This window comes from Equus quagga, chromosome 2 (assembly GCF_021613505.1).
Source record: "Equus quagga isolate Etosha38 chromosome 2, UCLA_HA_Equagga_1.0, whole genome shotgun sequence".
NCBI classification, from domain to species: domain Eukaryota; kingdom Metazoa; phylum Chordata; class Mammalia; order Perissodactyla; family Equidae; genus Equus; species Equus quagga.
In genome coordinates this window covers 126,476,676-126,498,012 of record NC_060268.1, presented here as the reverse complement: position 1 = coordinate 126,498,012, position 21,337 = coordinate 126,476,676, and the positions used below count along the sequence as shown (strand labels likewise).

The following is a 21,337-nucleotide window of genomic DNA, read 5'->3' as shown; positions in this document are numbered from 1 at the left end:
CTCTCTGAGTCCTTCTCCCACACCCAGGGGCTCCAGGAAATGGGAGGGTCTCTGCTTTCTGCCTTCTCTCTCCTGAACTGCAAAGGGCCAATGCTGGGGGCTGCAGTGGACTTTGGTAAGAAGGACGCCGATGTCGCAGTCACACACCTACAGTTGTGGGAGAGGAAATGGCAGAAACAGAGTTCCTGAAGACACTGGCCTCTCCGGCATCCCTCCTTCCAGGACAAGGAGACCTCCTCTCCCCGAACCCCTAACATGCAGTAACCACAACCACACCACGTCTACACACAGGGCACAAACAGCATTGTTTCTAACTGATCTCATGGCCCAGCCGGTCTCAGGGGTGTCAGCTGCTCCGTAATGCATGACAAATCACTGTGGTTAACTTAACCCGTCCTGGTCTCCTAGAGACGGTCATTAGACACTGGCCAAAAATGCGCAGAGGGAACCCTGGGGGAAAGGAGAGGGTGATGTGGAGAAGGACCACCAGGCACGGCCTCTGGATCGTCTGGATGCTTCTGGAGCTCTGCCCAGGCTCGGAGTTCAGATACAGCTGGAGCCCAGGCTTTGGAGAGTGGGGGGGAGTGGAGGGGGCAGCCTTTAATTAGGAGCAGGCCACAGATCCTCTGTGAGTTTGTTCTCAGTGCTAATTTGGCCCCAACTTTCAAAGCTTTGCCTAGAAGAGTGATTCTTAAATTTGAGCATGCATTAGAATGCCCTGGAGGGCTTGTTAAAACACAGATTGCTGGGCCCTGCCCCTGAGTTTCTGATTGAGAAGCTCTGGGGTGGGGCCTGAGAATCTGCAATTATAACAAACACCCAAGTGATACTGAATCTGCTGGTCTGGGGCCCCTGACTTGGGAACTTCCGGCCCTGAACCTCCTAGCAGGACTGTGGCTCTCAAGTCATGGGAGGGAGAGACCCAAGCTGTCTTTCTTCCCTTTGGGCTGGGGTGGAAACCAAGAGTGGTGATGCTCTAAGATCACCTGAAGGGGGCCAGGAGACTTGGGGTGTGATCCTGCCCCTGAGCAATCTCACTGTGTGGCCTCAGGGAAGTTACCTCTGCTCTCTGGGTCTCAGTTTACCCTTCTGTAAAATCAGCAGACGGCACTTTTCTGTATGTGTTATAGTTTTCACAACAAAAAAGTTTAAAAATAATAAAGGAAAACAAAATGAATTAGGCGACGTCTGAAGGGAGGAGGGTGGGAGGACGTGGTGCAGGCACACTGGCGTACTCGGAAGCAGGTGGGTTGGAATCCGACTTGGGTGTGAATACAACTCTGCTATTTATCAGTGTCTGTACTGGGGCAAATCGCCTACCCTTGCAGGGCCTGTGAGCGGGGATAAGGATATGGACTTGCAAGAGGGTTGTGGGAACTGAGGCAAATTTGGAAAAGTGCCTGGCCCACAAGTTGCAGCCATGATGATTGCTTTTGTTATTTTTAATATCTTTTCAAGACTTGGGGGAACAGAAAGGCAGCTCCTCTCCCCACCCCTGGCCAACTGTGGAGCCTGGTGACCTTCATGTTGATGGTGGAATCAGAACTTGCAAGTGTGTGTCTCAAATTTTCCTCTGGAATGGTTATTCTGGGAAATGCTTAACTCCCCAAATTTTCCACGAACTGTTCCTTCTCCAAATCCCATTCATTTGATTATTAATTTAATATTTATTGAGGGCCCACCAGGTGCCAAACACGAGACAGGCACTGTGGATACAATGAGGAAAAAGTCCAGACGAGGTCCCCGCTCCCTGTGGAACTCACGGTCTGGCAGGGAAGCAGATGCGAATTTGCAAATCCCACAGAATCAGGTGAGACTCAACAGTGAGAAGTGCTGTGAGGGAGCAGAGACAGTGCAGCAACAGGGGGCTTTGATCCAGCGGAGAAGCCAGGATAGGCTTCAGGAAGGGATGACTGGAAGGATGTCTAAAGGGTGAGCAGGGATTGACTCGGTGAAGAGGCAGGATAGAGCATTCAGGGCAGAGGGGACAGCCTGTGCAAAGGCCCTGAGGCTAGAAGAGCATGGCATACAAGGAGCTAGGCTGGAGGGCTGTGTGTGGGGGTTTGTGGAAGCAGGAGAGTCAGCATGACCACCCCATGCAGAGCTTCATAGGCTGAGTTAGGGAGTCTGATCTTTACTGGAGGTTTAATAGTGGAGGTGGCCACTTGATCTGAGGTGTGTTTCAAATACCTCCTCTGGATGTGGCTGGAGAAGAGGTTTCAGGGGCCAGAGAGGATGGAGGAGATGTTAGGACAGACTTACGGCAGTGTCCAGGGATGCTCGTGGCCTGGAAGGGAAAGGGGAGTGCGTTTGAGATGGAAGGAAGTAGCCGTACTGGGGGTCCTTTGGAGCGGACTCCATAGGGCTTGGAGGTGATTGACCGGGCAGGGGAGAAGTGACTAGGGTGGCTCTGGCTGTCTGGCTTCCTAACTGGGTGGATGGCAGTAGCTTTCCCTGAGCTAGGGCAGAATTCCCTCTCTCCTCTCCTGAGTATATCAGAGCCCGACTGGCCACTGGTCACACCAGGGGTTATAAGAAAGGGATCCTCTACGTGTGTTTCAGGGTAACACAGAAAGTGTTTAGCACAGCAGCTGGTCCTCTACAAATGACAGCCACCTGCTGGGCCTCCTGAGTTGTGACAAAACTGTGCCTCCCATTGCATCACCCACACCCCCACCCCCTGCAGCGGGCTCCTGGCCTCCTGCTGCAGAGACCTGTCTCAGGCTGACACCCTTACTCCCTTGGGGGCATCTGTGACTCCTCCTGAGATGGGGAGATTTTGTTGTCGCCACCTCAAACCACCTCCTCTTCATCTTGGAAGGTGGAGCAAGGGAGGGAAAGAGCTGGTGCCCAGGGGAGGCTGCGCTTCTGCCGCTGAGAGCAGGTGCCTTGGTTCTTAAACCAGGTGGTCTCTAAGCTGGCTGTGTGACCAGAAGCAAGTTCCTTTCCCTCTCTGGGCCTCAGTTTACCTAACTGGTAAAATGGGGGCGGGACACCGGACTGGAGACTGTCTCAGAGCCCCTCCAGCTCTAACTCTTCGGTTTTGTCTATGCTCAAAGGTAGAAGTTGGGACTCCCTTCCTCCTCAGGGGGTGCTCTCTCTAGGCAGGCTGGGCCCCCTACCAGGAGCTCTTCGACCTCTCCACCTCCCCTGGGGAAGGCTCAGCTCGGACCCTTGTCTTCCATGGAACATTCTCCTGAGCCCCTCTCCCTCTGAATCCCCATAGCCCTCACTGGTGGCCCTGCTCCTTCAGCTAGAGCACGTGTCTTACCTCGTTTTCAGGCTTTCTCACGCACCCGTCATGTCTCCCAACCGGTTGCTGATGGTGTGCAGTGTGAACCGTTGGCATCTCCCCCTGCACCGCCAGGGCCTTGGACCGAGAGAGTGTTGGTTAAGTGTTGAAGACTGTCAGCAAGAGAAACACCCAAGTTGGTCTGGCCCGTGCAGAATCCCAAGGCGAGACTGGGAACCCAGACGTGCCTTCCTAGCAGGGTCTCCAGCTGACGGCCGTAGGTTTCTTTGCTTTGGCCCTGTTCATCCCCAGAAATGGGGCCGGCCACCCAGCCATTTCCCCCACCTTCTGGCCCAGACTCTTAGCTATGCTCCCCTGTCCCTTCTTCCTAACAAAGGCTTCCTCAGTGGAAAAGAGCTCGGACATACAATACTTGCCAACAAAAGCAACCATTGTAGCCCCGGGGAAGGGGGCGGGGGAGGAGAAGCAGGGTGAGGTCTGCTCTCTGCTCCAGGGAAGGCCCCAGCCCACTGCTCATGAGGCGGGCTGTGGGGTCCCAGCGTATCTGTCCCTCTTGACTGACCAAGTCTAAGGCAGGAAGGATGGGGTGGAGTCCAGGGTCACAGTGGCAGGGAGAAGATCAGCAAGCCCATGCCAGAACTTTTCCTCCTGTCCCCACAGGGCCCCCACTCTGCAGCTGGGAAAACTGAGACCCTGAGAATCATTTCATCCTGAGCTAGTTAGCGGGTTTGCGGAGGGCCGGAATGAAGACAGATCCAGCCCGGCCATCTCACAGCCTCTTCTCTAAGCTGCCACGGACACACACGTACCCCTCCCATTCTTGCTCCACCAGCCCTCACACACAACCACAGTCTGGCTCTTGACTTCACAGATCTTAAAGGAGCAGAAACTCTCCTCTTCCTGAACTTAATCTCGATCAGCTTGGTGGTGCCATTTCCAAGCAACTGGATGCTCTGATGTTGCTTGGAGTGGAGCACTCTCTGCACCTGCACAGGACTTCAGGGTTTTCGTCTACGCCTCCTGTGACCCTCACGGTTTCCCCTTTGACAGACAAGGTCCTGCAGCTCAGAGGGGGAAACGACTTGCCCTTGTCACATGGCCTGTGCTTGGCAAAGTCCGGCCTAGAATGGTCTCCTGACTCCTAATCGTGTCTCTCTCTCCAGACTCTGGGTTCTGACACCGGCTCTGCTTCGAATGAGCTCTGAGACCCGGAACACATCACTTCAGCTGCCTGAACCTGCTTCATAAATGCACTGACCTGCAAAACCTCGATGTCATTTCATTCATTCCACAAGCACTGCCTCTCAGGAGGCCCTGAGCCAGGTCCTGGGGCCACGAGGATGAAGATTCCAGCTCTCTGCTCTCAGGGCAGAAGCACATTCAGAGCCCAGCAAGGGTGTAGAATGGGAGACCTCACGTGGGGAGAAGAGGGCAGGAACCCGAGTCCTCTCTCAGGGGACCAAGGGATTCCCAAGAGAAGTCTGGTCAGAGAACTTCTGTCCACGAGTTGGCCTTCCTTTAAGAAAGCCCCACAACAAAATGTTTGAACTCAAAGCAGAAAGAGTAGGGGTCTTTATACACTTTACACAAAGGTTCTTTATTCCACAGTTAAAAAAAAATTCTCGTTTCTTCAGTTCCCACCCCTGGATTGCCCGAAATGCAGTTCATTTGCAAACTGTTAGGAACACATTTACAGAGTAAGGCAGGAGCTGGCTGCTTGCCCTGACTACTGAGCTGGTCTCAGCAACACTGCAGAATAGCACCCACTCTCACCTGGTGGCTGTCCCCACCCGGGGCTGTGTGGCAGGTGCTATTGGGACCAGTGGTGGAAGGAGACGACGGTTACCATTTATCCAACATCTACTAAGCGCTGCAGTTAGCACCCATTTCACAGATGCGGAGATGGAGGCTCACCGCTAGGACTTCAATCAGGGCTGTCTGACCGCGAAGCAGGGCTCTCCCCTCACTTGCTCCCCGGCTCTTGACTAGGACCCAGGCCAGTCACAGCACTTGGGGGCGCAGGCAGCCGCAATCTGCAAAATGGGTGGATCCAAGGAGTCGAAGGTCAGTGGGGGCATCAAGACCGTTATGAAAGAAAGGAGGAGATGCTCCCTCTCGAGGTGGGGTGCTCATAACTTCCCCACCCAAACGCAGTCAGACATCTCTTCGGCCCGAGGCTCTGGAGAGCCGGCCCTACGGTTGAGCAAGGGGGGCGGAGAAGCCCAAGGAAAGCGGCTACCGGCCGTCACTGCAGGGGAGCCCAGGCGTTTGAGGGGACACGCGCCCAGGACGCCCGGAGCCCCAGCTCTGGTTCCGCGTGGCACTTCCGATCCGGCCCGGCCGCGCACTCCCCAGCCCAGCGCCCCGCCCCCGGGCGCACGGCGCCCCTCGCTCCAACCCCGCCCCGCCAGAGTGCCCACCCAAGGCCCGCCCCACCACCCCCTCGCCCGGCTCCGGCCCCGTCCTGGAGCGTCCCGGCTCGGGCGGGCTGAGTGGCCAGCAGTTGGCACAGGGGCGCTGGCGCGTTGGCCGCTCCGCTCGCCTGCCGGCAGCCTCGGGTGCCCGGAGCCAGCGGTCCAGCCGGCGGCGCCGCGCGGGGGGCCGGGAGCGGGTGGGCAGGAGGCTGCGAGGCGGGAAGAAGCGTCGGCGGAGAAGGCGGAGACCGGCCGGCCGGCCCGCGAGCAGCCCCAGGCGCGCCCCAGCCTAGCCCGCAGCCTGGGGCTCGGGGCTCGGACGCCTGCCCGGCCCGCGTCCCCGCGCGGCCACATGGCTCCGCTCGGTGCGCTGCTGTCCTGCCTGCTGCCCCTGCACTGTGCGCTCTGCGCCGCCGCGGGCAGCCGGACCCCAGGTGAGTGCGGGCCGGGCGCGCGGGGGCGTGTGGGGGCGCGTGGGGGCCGGGGTGCACTCGGGTCAGGGTGGCCCAAGGGTGCCCCAAGAGACAGCAGCTTTGGAGCGGGTGGGAGGCGGTGCGCACACCAGGGCTGAGCTCGCTTTCCTTTCCCATGTGCCACCGACGCTGTTCTGCGATTTCTCTCCCTTTCTGCCACAAGATGTAGAGAGAGATCCCAGGAGAGGATTTGGGAACACGGAGCCTCTTCTTAGGGGCTGTGTATCTGTCTCTTTGTCTCTGTGTTTCTCTCTCTCTGTCTCTCCTGTGTGTCTTTCTCTTTCAGTATCTTTGTCTCCAACTTGTATCCGTGTGTGCATGTGTGTGTATGTGTGTGCATGTGTCTGTCACATGCACAGAATCATTCTGGCAGGTGGTTATCTTATACCCCAGTGAGCACCAGCGCTCACCCACACTTCTGCACGGAAACACACTTACATTTCTCTCCCCCAGCATTCTCTCTGTGCGCTCTCTGCAGACACCCTCACTCCCCAGACCAGACACTCTCCACCCTCACCTTGCAGTGTGGGGTGCCTTCCTGGGGGCTCTGAGCATGGAGAGGGGGCTCCAGTCATTTCCAGGCAGGGTGCCTGCTTGTCTGTGAGCTCTGTTCATGTACCAGAGCAGGATCTCTCTAGCTGAAGTGTTGGGGGGGTCTTCCGCTGTAATGGGTAAAACCTGAGGAGGGTTAGTCCTCCCCCACCCATAACTGCTTTGGACATGGGGCATTTTCAGGACCCATCATTTTCCAGGTCTTATCAGTGCCGTGAAGGGGGTTGGGGAGGCAAGAGATAGAGCCGCACAGAAATGAAAATTCCTCCCAAACTGTATCCGTGAATCACCAGGCCTGGAAGCCAGGGAGCTGTCATTCCTGCCCGGCCTGGCTGGGCTCCGGGAAAGCTGCGTGAGGATGGGGCCACTGGCGTGCAGCCTGGAGCGTGGGGCCATGACCTCACACTTAATTCAGTCCGAGTGGGCAGGTCACCCCGTGCGCCTCCTTTTATTTTTGAAGATCTATATTTACCCGGCTTGGGGCTGGGCCACGTAGAAATCTCAGCAGCCACTGTGCTGCTTAAAAACTTCTCTTTCTAAACTTGGAAAACTACAGGCCTGTGTCCCCTCCCTTCTCTCTCCGCTCCTCCTTTCTCCTTGACGCGTGCCCAGGATCCCCTGGGTTTCTAGGTGTGTTTGTTTTGCCAGCTGTGTTCCCAGAGCTTGGCGACGAGGGCGCTGCCCCAGGCTGGGCTGGTGGCTTCAGCACACTGGGGGAGTTTGGACAGGTCCGGCCTTCCCTCTCTTTGCCCTGGGGGCATTCGGAGAATTCCAGTCCTTTCCTCCAAGTGCCCAAGGTTGGAAGGCTTGTTGCCAGAGTGACAGGACTGTTTGGCATCATTTGTTTTCTTCCGCTAAGTTTAACAAGGACCTGGGGACTACAGGGAGCAATTTGTGTCCACAAAGTACTTGAACACCATTCATCGAGGTGCGGAGATCCAGGGGCTCAGGAAGCGCTGGATGGGGAATGGATGAGCTTGGGCCAAGGGGTCCCTCCCAGGTGATGCTCAGGCTTGCAGATCCCTCCCTGCCCCCTTGGGATTTCTGGCTTCCCTTCCCTCTGCACAGGCTGCATTGAAGTAACTCTTGGTTTACCTCCAACAGAGCTGCACCTCTCCGGAAAGCTTGGTGACTATGATGTGACAGTGCCCTGCAGCACAGATTTTCGGGGACGCTTCCTCTCCCACGTGGTGTCAGGGCCAGCAGCAGCCTCCGCAGGGAGTGCGATAGTGGACAGGCCACCCGCACCACTGTCACACTCCAGTCACTTCCGGGTGGCCCGAAGCCCCCGGCGCCCTGAAGGAGCAACCCTGCGGCCTGGCTGGGCGGGGCGCCCCTCCCTCTACTTCAACGTCACTATTTTTGGGGACAAACTGCACTTGCACCTGCAACCCAACCAGCGGCTGGTGGTGCCCGGAGCCTCGGTGCAGTGGCAGGAGGATTTCCAGGAGCTGTTCCGGCAGCCCTTGCGGCGGGAGTGTGTCTATACTGGGGGTGTCACGGGCATGCCTGGGGCAGCTGTCGCCATCAGCAACTGCGACGGATTGGTAAGGAACAACCTACATCCCTCACCCCACGCCCCGCCCCAGTCCCTGGCCGTCTGAGCCAGGCTGACATGGTTTCTCCTTGGCTCCCCTGTGTTTGGGATTCCTATGGGCACCGTGTGCAGGCGGAGGCTTCGCCGCCTTCCACAGAGAACCCTGCATGCCCTGCTGGCTCCCAGGTCCACACTCTGCCAGGTGTGAAGTGGCAGAGTTAGGATGGTACCTTATCCTGTTCAGCCCCTCACCATCTGCTGATGTACCAGGACCACGACTCACCTGTCAGGGATCTGTGAGCCCAGACACACGCTGGGGTGAGGAGGGTGGGCTCCGCTGGGGATGAATCCTGGCTGTGCCACTCACTAGCCATGAGGCTCCGGGTATGGTCCTTGCCCTCCCTGTGGTTCTTTCCCTTATGCGTGAAGCAAGAATTTAGTCATTCTGCACATATTTACTGCACATGTCCCATGTACCCAGCAGTGTTTAGGCCCTCCATATGGAAGTGCCCGAGACAGACAGGGTCCCTGCCCTCATGGAGCTGATGCTCTGGTGGTGAAAATGTGGCCTACATCGCTGGGCAGCATGGTTGGTGGTTGGCACCTGCCTGGCATGTGGTCAAGGCTCTGTCGTGTTAACCACTGTTAGTGTTCTAACTGCCATGTCCTCCTCATCCCCCTGTCCCTGGTCCGAAGCAAGCTCTGTGAGCTCTTTCTTCGGACCCTCTTCCCAGGTGCAGGGAACACCCCTGCTAGTTGGCTCCGTGTTGCAAACCAGAAGGCCACCAGTGGCTTCCCTCTTTCTCGTGCTCAATTTGTGCTGGATCTTGTGCCCCTCGCTGCTCCATCTTTGGTGTGTCAGGCCCTCGTGAGCCTGAGTGGCAGCCCCAGGGCCCAGGTGGCACTCTGTCCATGGTCTCTACTCTGCCAGGGATGAGCTGATGTGTCCCAGGAGAGGACCCACTTGCCCCTTGGCCCTTCGGCTGTAAGAGAGGGCTGAGTGAGATGGGGGGGATGAAAAGGAGGGGTCTTTCCTCATGGGCAGGGCTGGGAGCACTTCTCACCATCTTCCCCTTCTTAGGAGGGGTCTTCCTCTGAATGTCACTGCTGCCTTTGTCTAGGCCAGTGTTTCTAAATCTTTTTTTCATTATCACCTTCTTGAGGAGCCTTTTTAGACATTTTTTCCTAATTGCCCTCTCATGACATTTTAATACCACAGATGTACTGAATATCTTTTTATAAACTGTATGTATATCTTTATATATAAAAAGAGTACATTTTTTGCCTTCCAAAGAACCAATTTTTGCCCCATTCGAGGCAATAGGGCCCCTTGAGAGGTGTGGTCTAGGCAGTTGTTCTCAAAGTTGAGCACACGGGAATCACTCAGAATACAAGGGTTCTGTGGAGCAGACTTGGAGAAGCCCAGGTCGTCAGGAGGGCTGGAGGAGGTGGAGCCCTTGTTCTGAGGCCCAGCAGCCGCCCACCCTGACTCAGCAGCTCCATGCGGCACGAGCCCTCGGTCAGCCTGCTGACTTGCGCTGTGCTGTGGCCACAAGTTTTGGTTTGAAAATCCAAAGGGATGTAAGGAATCATCCAGGGATGCAGTGTCTTTGCAGAGGGAGAGACAGAAAGTGCCAGGGCAAACCAGTGGCTTGGCTGAATTGCGTGGTGACCTCCTAAGGTCATCAGCCACGTAGACTTAAGCTGTCCAGGGACGGAGCTGGGGCTCCCGCTTCTTTGACAACCTCCATAGAAGGACCCTGGGTGCATAAAGGGAGACATGCATGGATGATTGTCACCATTAGTAGGTGGCTGTCTACCCCCTTTGCACCCTGAGAATCTCTTTGTCACTGAACCAACCCAGCAGACCGTTGACAAGTGGTCACTGAACTGCTAGGGGCTGCAGGGACCGCGGCCACGAAGGTCCCTGGCCCAGCGCCCCCTGATCAAGGTCACGTGGCCATGCGGTGCAGTGTACACGACGACAAGCTGCTCTCTGGTTGCTGGAGCGGGAGGCTGCTCAGTGGGCCTGGGCTGGGCATGGCTCAGCCGGTGTTGCTGACTTTTGGTGGCCTCTGAGTGAATGTTCTCATCAGCTGTGTGACTTGGGCAAGTCACTTGCCATTTCTGGGCTTTACTCTTCTCGTTTGTCCAGAGAGGGGCTGTAGTGATGCTCCCTGGCAGACGGAAATGGCTTCTGTGTGACGTTTGCAGAAGCTGGATCAGGTCTCAGAGGCTGTCCAGGCATGGACTTCTGGCAGCCGGTTCCGCAGTGGAACTGAGGCCCCGGGTATGGCTCCATGGGCACCCCCACCTCTTTTCCCCACCCTTGGTGGGACCTCATGGCCTGAGCCTCGGCCTGGGGCCCTGCTTAGCACCAGGCCCCTGCTTGTGCCCTCAGCTGTCTCCAGAAGCCAGTCCCTAACTCCAGCTCCCAGGGGGCTCGCCGCCCATGTCCCTGACAGGGGCCACAGCCCAGCACAAAGGCCTCCCCAGGGCAGAGATTTCCTCACTTCCGGCCACTCCAGAAAACTGCCCTGTGTCCTGTGAGAGCGAGGAGCTGTTCACAGTGACCCGGCTGAGCCAACTTCGGGCTCAGAGGCCATAGTGCAGCATTTCTGTGATGATAAGATTCGACTCTGCATCCTTATGTGGTCTCTGGGTTTCAACCCATCTTCTTCAACATCTCAAGTGTGGAAGTCATTCATTCCAAAAAGATGTGTACAGAGCGCTGGCTGTGGGCAGGGTCCACAGGGAGATGTAAGAAAATGAAAGTGACACCAATAATAACAGCAGCGGTAACGAGTCCTTCCCACAGCCCAGGCACAGTGCACACTCTCACATGCGTTCATTAACTCTACCCGCTGTGTAGATGAGGAAACTGAGTCACGGGGGCACATATGAAGATAATACAGATAGCTTCTGTTAGCACCGGACTTTACAGTTTGCAAGCCCTTCAGTCATATGAGGTATGTAGACATTTTTACCCTGCTTTGCAGAGAGTCAGGTCCCTGCCCTCAAGGACCTTGGGTGCCACGCAGGGGGTACCCCACAGGTAGTTTCAACATTAACCTGTTGGTTTTCCAGAGCACAATGCGGGTGTGTCCTCAGTAAATGGGAGTGATTATTATCTTTGGTGTTAGAGAAGGTGGTATTTGAACTGGGCCTTGAAGGATGAGTAGAAGTTTGCTGGGGCCAGTGGGTGGGGAGGGCATTGTGGGCAGAAGGAAGAGCTTGAGCAAGCAAGTGAGGGAGCACCGCGCTGGGCAGGGCTGGGGGTGGGATCCCAGAAGATTCACTGGGCAGGTGGGCCTTGGTCTGACCTTGAAGGAAGGGCAGGATAGGAGAGGGGGCCCAGGGCGGGGATGTGGCAGCCTGTTACCTGAAAAGAGTCTGGGCCGGGAGTTGGAAGACATGGCTGTGTGACCCTGGGCCAGCTGCCCTCCTTCTCTGGGCCTCACTCACCTCCTGGGTGCATCTTGGAGGCTGGAATGGATGAGCTCGGAGCTCCTTCCAGCTCCGGCAGTGGCACTGTGTGACACGGGGCAGGCTTTGCTGGGGGAGTTTGAAGCCAGGTCCCGTAAACCTGTGGCGGACTCCTCCCTCCCTGGCTGGTCCTGGGCCTGCTCCATGCCAGGCCTGGGCTGGGCTGCAGGTACAGAGAGGAAAAGATACCAGTCCCAAGCTTGGCCCTCATGGCTGAGCGAACCTTCTGGTTGTGAGACAGTCTGAAGAAAACCCCCTCTGTGCGGACAGACTGGCAGCCGTGTGGATCTTGGCTGCTCTGGTGAGAAGCACCGTGTCTAGACCTGTGGCTCGATCCTCATTTCCAACTGGAGCCTGCAGTGGGAGTCAGCGACCATCACCCCTCCACTTCTGCCATCCGGGGGGCCACTCACCCGAGGGCGCCTGGGACAGACGTTGGGAGGGGTCTGTGCGCTGTGGTTAATTCATGACTAAAACTGAGGGATGAGCTCTTTGTCTCACTTCCCCCCTGCTCTTCTGGAGGGCCTCGTGTATCATGGCCAGAGGAGGGTTTTGGGAGGGACCCAGGAATGAGGGACCCAAGACCCCTGCCCTGGATGAGTTTGCAGGTAATGGGGACCCAGACACAAAAGCAGACAAATTACAGTCCTGTGTGAGGCAGCAGTGGAAGGACCGATTTAGTTATTTATTTATTTAATTTTTTTTTTTTTGAGGAAGACTGGCCCTGAGCTAACATCCGTGCCCATCTTCCTCTACTTTATATGTGGGACGCCTACCACAGCATGGCTTTGCCAAGCAGTGCCATGTCCACACCCAGGACCTGAACCGGCGAACCCTGGGCTGCTGAGAAGCGGAACGTGCGAACTTAACCGCTGTGCCACCGGGCCGACCCCAGGACCAATTTATTTTGGTTAGGGCATCTAGGAAGGCTCCCTGGAAGAGGTGGCACTGGGCCAAGGCTGTTCAAACATTATAAACATGAAAGAAAGTGCCAGGCCCCTGGCTAGCAGAGAGAGCGATTGACCCAGGCAGGCTTGAGGGTGTTTGGAGGAAGGAAGTAAGATGTGGGGAGGCCCAGCCCTACCTGCAGAGTGTTTCCTCTGGGGTTGGGGGCAGGTGTCAGGCCCTTGGGTCCCAGATTGGGAGTGTGCCCAGGCAGCAGCAGCAACTTGATGGACCGCTCTTCAGAGCCTCCCTCCTGTGCCCCCAACCTCTGAGGGTGTGTGGGGCAGGGAGGGCCTGGGTCGTCTCAGGGCCCCTGGTTGGGGGCCAGGTGCAGAACAGACTCTCTGCTAGCAGTTGTGGCTCTGAATTCCTGGGAGAAACATGGAGGCCTGGGTCGGGGGCCAGTTCTTTGTGGGTCCTGGAGGGGTTGTGGGGTGCAGGAATGGGGTCAGTGGAGTGGGGACCTGGTGTACCACCTGGAACCTGGACTGCCAGCCTCCTGAAAAGCTGTTTCCCCGGCTGCCGCCTCGGCCTCTCCGGGTCCCAGGCCTCGCTGCCCTTCCCTGCGGTGGTGGAGGCTGCGCTGCGCTGTGCGTCCCCCCTTTGCCTTCAGAGCCTCTGTGAGTCACAGGCCTGGCGCAGGAGCAGCCGCACGTGTAAGATTTGTCACATCTGGTTCCGTTTTCCACCTTCCGTAGATCGTGCATTTTTAGCGGGTTACAGAGTAGACCCCTGGCAGGCGGCGTGGGGAGAGGGCGGGAGGCTGAGCCCCAGCCCCGCTTCTTCCCTGCCTGAGGTTGTGCAAGTCACAGAAGCTCTCTCAGCCTCCTCCTCTTATCTTTAAGATGGGGTTACAGTGGGGGATCGAGACTGACGGCAGCAAGGACCAGGGCTTCTCTGTGGGGTGATTAAATGTTCTAAAATTGTGGTGGTGGCTGCACGACTCTGTGCATGTACTAAAACCCTTAAATCCTACACTTTAAACAAGTGAATCGTATGGTAGGTGAATTATATCTCAATGAAATTGTTACAAAAAGTGCCCGGCCCATAGAAGGGCCCTGACAGGCGTTGTTAGCAGTAATTATGAGGAGACAGTCTGGAGGGGCAGAAAGCGCGGGGTCCCTGCTCTGACACAGACCAGCTGTGGGACCTTGGATGAGTTTCTAAATCTCTCTGCTTAGATTCCTTGTCTGTAAGGGGGTAAAAGAGAGACCATCTAAAGGGTTGTTCAGAGGATTAAATAAATAACATAAAAAGGTGAAGAGTCTGGGGTATGGTAGGGCCTTGAAAAATGGGGATTATTTCAGTGATTATTAATAGCAATTTTTATTACTTTTTTACAGTAATCACTACAGTAATTAGTTATTGTTAATAGTGAAAAATACCGTAAATGTCGTTAGTCCCTTGTATTGCAACAGCGTGCGGATTCTCAGTGTGCTCTGAGGAGAGTCTGAGGCCGCCCCTGGCTCCTGGGTTGGGGAATGCGCCTCCCTGCTGCTGCGACAGCTTTCTCTGCAGAACGAGCAGGATGGTGCTCGCTCAGTGTGTGGGCGCGCACTACAGCTGGTCTGTAGTGACCCCAGATGCCTTCCGGGAGTGGGGGACACTGAGAGGTGCCAAGAGGAGTGTCCCATTAATCATGTGTGGGCCCTTGACTAGGTCCTGGGAACGCAGGGATGAGCTCCGTGCTCTCTCCCCGGGCTCCAGAAAACTAACCTTCAGTGTTTGTGTGGCTGCAGGGGGCGTAAAACCCTCCGTGGGTGGCCTGGAGATGAGTACTGAGGAGAGGTGCTCAGGGAAAGGTTCCCAGGGGAGGGGACATTTGGGTGGGGTTTTAAAGCATCAGCAGGAGTTTTTAAAGCCAAGAGGTAGGAATTGTAGGCATTCTGCAGGGAAGGAAATCCTATATCTTCACAGGATTCAGGACATGGTGAGTCATCCCAGCTATCTATGGGAGGGGCCGGCTTGGTGAAAATGTCGTTTGGAAATCTCTGCCTCACCATGGAGCTTAGACTTGGCCCTGTGGCCATAGGGAGCCATGGTAGGTTAGTAACAGGAGTCACATTAGTATTTGGGGAAGATACTAATCTTTCCAGCAGCATGCTGGTGTAGGGCTGGTGCAGCAGATGTGCCTGTGGCTCATTCGTGTCCTTGGGCCAGCACCTGTCTTCACCTTGGGGGCTGCTCCTTGCTGGCTGGGGAGTGAGTGGCCTGTCCTGGCAGCTCCTTGGGAAGCCCTGGCTCAGCCCCACTGCCCACCCCTGCCCTGGGGCTGTGGAGCGGGAAGCCTGGAGTTTCAGCGGTGCCCTCACCCCGCCACACAGCTGGCCTGTCCCCGTCCATCTTGGCCTGTAGGCCACCTGTCCCACGCGGGTGTAGGCCTCACCTCCTTGCTCCACCTCCCTCTCCAGCTCCATGGCGTCTCCTGCTCCGCACACTCCCACCCCCGCTGCAGCCAGCCCGGGGTGTTCTCGCCTCACCTTGCAGCCTCCCTGCCTGCGCCTGTGCTGTTCACACCTCCCACGGTGCCTCTCCCTTCCCTCTGCTTGATGCATCCCTCATCTCAGCCACTGGTTCCCAGAATTCAGAGACTGGGTCTTAAACTTTTGCATTTCTCCAAGAAGTGAGCACAGGGCTGGGATCATGGTACCCAGGAGGCCGCGATTTCAGCTGCCTCCAGGAGCAGGGAGTAACACGAGACAGAGAAGAGGGCCAGGTTCTACTGGGGAGCTGTGATGGCGGCCACCTGGAGAGGGCATGCCCTGTGTAAAGGGGGCCCATCTGCGTATCAGGATCTTTGAGTATTTCAAGGAGATATCAGAAATATGGATTTTTAAGCTAAGTGTTCTATTTTTTAAGATAGTGTATGGACCAAACATAGCAGGGTTATTAGCAGGAGGCCGTGGATTCCCAGTGAGGCAGTACGTGCAGGGGCCTTGAACATGACCTGGGGAAAGAGACCACCTGGGTTGAAATCCCACCTCTGCCTTTTACATGCTGTGTGGCATTGGGCAATTTCTGAACCTCTCTGTGCCTCAGTTTCCTCATCTGTAAGGCGGGGATCATAATATAGTCACTTCATAGAGCTGCCAAGGGCTTCTTAGCTCAGTACCTGATATGCTGCAGCAGTTACTGTTAGATGGTATGGATTTATAGGTTGAGTCCGCTGGGTCTGAGGAGATGGTGACAGGAAAGAAGAGCTGGTCAAGAGCACCCTGCGTGTCTGCTTGACCCCCCAGGGGTCTTCAACTTCTGGGCCTTCAGCTAGGCGGGCAGAGCCCATCCGGTCTCTGTCTCACTCAGGCCTGTTAGTTTTCCTAGGCTGCAACTAGCTCCTCACCCCAGTTTGCATTCTCGCCCGGAATGTTCCCACTGGGCTCCCAAAGGCAGGGTCTGAGCTCGGTCACCTGTGTGCCCCTACGACCCCTGCACAGGGCAGGCTCTCTGGACGCCGGGTGAGCTGACGGGGAGAGAGTGCGAGGGCTGGCTGCCAGAGGTGGCCTGGTGCTCATGTTTGCATCTTCTCCCCCTGTTAGATGAGGAGGGACAGCGGACAGCACGCCTGTCATTCTCTCCATGGCTGACTGCCATCTGCCTCAGGTCGGCGATGATGGATGTGGCACACGCACCGCCATTTGCTCTCCTGCACCCCGGCTGATGTTGCAGGTCAGCTGGGGCACACTGTCCCTGAGTGTGCCCCAGCGTGTGCCCCACGCAGCCATGCCCCGTGGGTGTGCGACGTGAAGCTGCTTTGCCTCCCTCCCGTCACCAGCGAGCTTCTGGCTCTAGAGCTTGCATCCTCCCCAAGGGTGCCACCTGGGTCATCCCGTTCACTATTCACATCGCCCAGTTCCCTGGGAAACCCTGGGGCCGCTTCATAGAATTTATGTCTGTACAATGAAAACCAGAAATTGTCCCTTTGAAGTGAGAGGGAACTTCTCATGACCCACCCCACAGGGTGACTGTGGGTCCTCTGGTGGAAAGTAGCCTGCAGCCCATCTTATTCTTCATGCATCCTCTGTGGCCACTTCCTGCCCAGGGGGCCGGAGGGCCTGGGGGCCGCAGGCAGGGGCAGTGGTCAGCGTGGGGTGCCTTGCTCTCAGCCAAGTCCCGGGAGGGGGGCAGCACAGGTCTTCCTGGGGAGACAGTGTGGGGAAACTGAGGGGCTGTATCAGTTACCCACTGCTGCATAACAAACCAGCTAAAACTGAGGACCTCAAAACAACAATGGATCCTCCCTCACGCTTGTTAGGGTGGCTGGGCGGCTCCTCCGCAGGTGGCTCCTGGGCCCTCATGTGACGGCCCATAGCTGGAGGCTGGGCTGGGCCAGAAGGTCCCAGTGGGCTCCCCTCACACATCTGCCATTGGTGCTGGCTGTTGGCTGCACAGCCTCAGTTCTCCTCCCTGTGGCCTCTCATCCTCCGGTGGGAAAGGCCAGCTTCTTTCATGGGAGTCTCAGGGTCGCCTTCCAAGAGGGCGAGGCAGAAGCTGCAAGACTTCTTAAGGCCCGGCTTTGGAATTCACATAATGTTGCTTCTGTGCTGTTGGTCAGAGTGGGCCCCGGGCCAGACTACATTTTCCAAGAGTGGGCAGACGGACTCCACCTCTTGAGGGGAAGGGTGGCCAAGTCTCGTTGCACAGAGGGGTGCAGACAGGAGTGACTGCTGCAGCCACCTTTGCATTATTTCTCCCTACCGACCCTAGGCGAGTGGCTTGACCTCTTGAGCCTCAGTTTCTGCATCTGTAAAGTGGGTATCCCTACCTTGTGGTTTTATTGATTAGAAATCAAGCACTGACAGTACTGCCACAGGGCCTAGAGGAGTAAGTGGTAGCTTTTATGATTATTGTTGATCACTCCGAATAAACACTGAAACTGAGGCAGGATCTGCAGTAGGTTCGTTTTCAGACCCCTGGTCGCCCATCTCCATGCTCTTCTTGCTTCCCGGAAGGCCCCATCCTGTCTGGGCCTCTGTCTGAGCAGACGCCCAGGGTCTGGGTCCTGGAGTTTTCCAGTCCTCAAGGTGGTCTGATCTTGCAGTCTCACCTCCCTGGTCTCCCCATGGCTGTGCCTCGCCGTCTGCTCTGCATTAATGACTTATTTATGATATGGAATCAAAGCCAGACACTGCCTCCCTGCCGCTCCTCCCAAGCAGAGCCAGCCTCCATTCCGGCGAGAGAGGCTGGAATCATTTTTCTTGCTCATGTCTTCAAGCTGGCTGGAGGGATGGCGGTCCAGAGGCCGCCCTGCGGGCTGATGCGTGTCCTGGGGACTGCGCTTGCCTTCCCTCCGCCTCCCAGCCTCAGCGTGGTGGAGGCCCAGGGGCGGGCCCTCGGTGAGGACCCAGGGAATTTCCGCATTCCCTGGACCCTGAAGTTTCCAAACCATCTGCCAGGCTGGGCCTTCCATTGTCAGCATGCAGGCCGTGCCCTGCCTTCAAAGCCTTAGAAACAACAACAATAATAGTAATATCTGCGGGCTGCCTCATCCTTGGTAGCACCAGGAGTGCCCTGTTAGCACAGATGATCCTCGTGTTATGGACCCTCCAGTGGGGAATCACAGCTCAGCGTTGTGTCCACAGTTCATTCTGGCTTTGGCCTGAGTGTGGACAGCTGTGGCTGCAAGGGCCTTTGGGAGCCTCCTGGTCCCCTCTTCCTCTTTCAGATGAGGAAGCTGAGGCTCAGGGCAGGGAAGAGACTCACCCAGGCTCATGCAGCAACTGTCAGGGCTGTGGGGTCTGGGCCCCTGACTCCCAGTCCAGTGCTTCCTCAGGACCCCACCCGGCCCCTCCTGAGTCAGTGGAAAAGAACTGAGTAAATGTGAGCAGTGACTCAAGGTGCTACACCCTGTGCTGGGCAGTGATGCAGTGGCTGTGGCAACGGCTTCAGAGCTTGAATGCTGAAGCGCCGCTCAGGGGGTGTCCTGGGAGTCCTTGGGCCTGGGTCCTGAGTGGCGGTGTTTATGAGGCTCCCACTGCCGGGGTGGGCTGTTCAACCCCTGTATGTCATTGTTCTCCCAAAAACTGGGAAGCCAACTGAGAAAAAACAAATATCAACCACCCTGTTAGTGGGATTTGACGCTCAAATGGAACCTTCTGGTGTTTCTCAGCCCCGAGTCACCACTGCTGCTGTTTTATCCATTGTGGAAATACTGGAAGGCAGTGGGCTGCTGTTATGCACACATTACATGTCATGGAACTTTTAAAACGCTGCAGTCTCCTTTTCTTCTGCTTTCCGTAGCACGGCAGAGGGGGCAGAACAGGCCCCTTCAGGGAAATGTCCGAGGGTGGGCGTGTTTGTCAGGACATGGTGGGTCTGAATGCAAACCCTGTTCCCAGTGGGCTGCCTGAAGCCCTTTGTCAGCCTGTGCTTTTAAGCCGACCAAATATTTATACCTTTGATCTGTACAGAAAACCCTTGTGCCCCCCAAGCCACCCTCGCCCTGCAGCAGAGGTTCATTCCTGCCCCTTGAGGCTGGCAGGAGCCACAGTTGCATCAGTGTCCCCAGCCCATGGACACCTTGTGTTCGTAGCTGCCAGTCTGCCAGCCTGGGTGCCTTGAGTGCTTGGTACTTTGTCACCTCATACTTCATAGTCCCCTAAGCCATGGCCACGTTTTGTGGGAGAGCAGCTCCCTCATTAAGGGCAATATGCCCAGGGGAGTTTGTTTGTGGGCGTGGCCCCCAAAATGTTTATTTAAGGTGGTTTTGTTCTGAAGTCGGTCCCATGGCGTGGACCCATCCCTGTCCTCCTGAAGCTCACGTCTAGAAGAGGGATAGACGGACACTCCTGGCCTGGGGTGGAGCGGCACCTGGAGCCACCGGGCCCGGAGGAGGGAGCGATGATGGGGTAACGTCTGAGCTGGGTCGGCAGGACACTGATGGCAGAGCTGACAGCAGGGGCAGAGGCATGGGAGCCTGTGCCAACACATGTGGTGCCAGGTACGGAACAGGTCCCGTGTGGCTGTAGTGGGGGTATTTTTCTTGCTAGTAATTCCAAAAGGGAAACAAACAGGGCTTGAGAAGAATACCAAGTGGTGGGGTGGTCGGAGCCACCCCTCTCTCTCCTGGGCGGTGGTAATGGGCTCCCTGACCCATCTCCCTGTGTCCTTTCTCGCCCCTGCTGTCTCTTCACAGCGGCGGCCAGACCAGTCTCGTTAAATCTGAGCCTTCCTCTGATCCTCCTCCGGGAGAAGCCGAGCGGGCCTCCGGTCGTCCCTCCTCCTGGGCGCCTGTGACCTCCTCTGCCCCTCCCTCCGCAGCCGTCCCTCCATGCTTCTTGGGGGGACACTCCTCCCCAGGTACTGCCAGTGCCTGCCCCTCAGTTCCTTCAGGCTTTTGCTCAGTGGTCACCTTCTTCGTGACATCTTCCCTGACTCCCTTATTTAAAATTTCGATCCCCGGTTCTCTCCTCTGCCTAATTTTTCTCCACGGCTGTTTCTGTTTGGCATGCCATATGCCATATTTTACCTTAGTTACTGTGTGTCTCACCCCTCGGTGGAATGTTAGTTCCAGGTGAGAAGGAATTTTTGGCTGTGTCCCCAGCATCTAGAACAGGGCCTACTCGGTAGTTATCTGGTGAATGGATGGATGGATAGATGGATGGATGATGAATAGCATTGCAGGCAGAGGTTTAGGAGACATGAAATCGCAGAGATGTATGTGAACATTTAAACTGCGTTGGGGACCTGGCGAGTAGCCTGAGTGGCTGGGATGTGGGCACTTGTGTTGCTGGTAGCCTCAGGGCTCAACACAGACAAGCTTTGGTAGGTGGCAGAGTTCTGAGGAATCTGGGAGAGATGCTAATGGTGCCAGGCCCGGTGAGGACTGAGGACCGGAACGTGCGTCATTGGATGGTGCTTTCCAGCTAGTGTGGCTCCGTCCACGCCTCCCGCCATGCGGAGGTGGGCAGGGGCACCTGGAGGGGTACGTGCTGTTGGGGTCCCTTGTGGGGTTAGAGCTGGGCCTGGCGCAGGCACTCAGGCGGCGAAGCCCACCCATTCCATTCTCCCCTGCTTCCTTGCCTTCTGCAGGGAGTCCTGCCCCTGCCGCCACCACAGCCTTCATTCGCTGCGGACCTGCTGTGTGTCAGACTCTGTGGTAAACATTCTACACTCATGATCTCGTTCGAAACCAAGTCAGCACCCCTCTGGGCCAGATGGATCATAGGGGAGGCGCGGCTGAGACAAGTGACCTGCTGAGGGCTGACCCCCAGCTGCGAGAGGGACTGGCCGCACCTTTTCACTGGAGCTGCCCCACTGTTAGCTGGCTTACTTCTGAGCCATAGGGTTCAGACTGCAGGGCCTGGTTGCAGGGAGCCACCCCTTAGCTCAGGGCCTGGCAGCCATGCTGCCTCCTGGCATTTGAGGCTGCTTCCTGTCTCGTTGTCCCAAAGCCACCACCGCTGCCAGGACTCAGGGCCAAGCAGGGGGCCAGGCGGAGCTCTTGGCCCAACCTTGGTGGGCCGTGGTGGTGACATAGGGGGAAGCCTTGGAGCCATGTGGCTCCTGCGCACAGGGAATGGAAACTGGGGTGGCTGCCAGCTTGGCAAGGTCTGCCCTTGACTCTGGCTGGGCTCCAGGGTGGGGGTTTGGAGCAGAAGGGGAGTCTCTGAGCACCTGCTGGTGTGAGGGCTTGCCCTGCCCCTGGCCCAGGACCCAGGGGCCAGAGGACAGAATCAGT

The 21,337-nt window shown here is 56.8% G+C and overlaps 1 protein-coding gene across 7 annotated transcripts in view; it reads left to right on the top strand.

The window, feature by feature from the left end:
• Window positions 1-5,786: 5,786 nt before the first annotated feature.
• ADAMTS14 (ADAM metallopeptidase with thrombospondin type 1 motif 14) overlaps window positions 5,787-21,337 on the top strand; it is an 83,104-nt gene continuing 67,553 nt past the window's right edge. For all 7 annotated transcript variants that reach the window (XR_006886846.1, XR_006886847.1, XM_046649387.1 and 4 more), the window contains exons 1-2: window positions 5,787-6,101; window positions 7,797-8,239. Coding sequence is in view for 5 of the 7 variants with exons in the window: in XM_046649387.1 (XP_046505343.1) it covers window positions 6,020-6,101; window positions 7,797-8,239 (525 nt within the window). In the remaining 2 variants the exon portion in view is untranslated. The remainder of the gene's footprint in view (window positions 6,102-7,796; window positions 8,240-21,337) is intronic.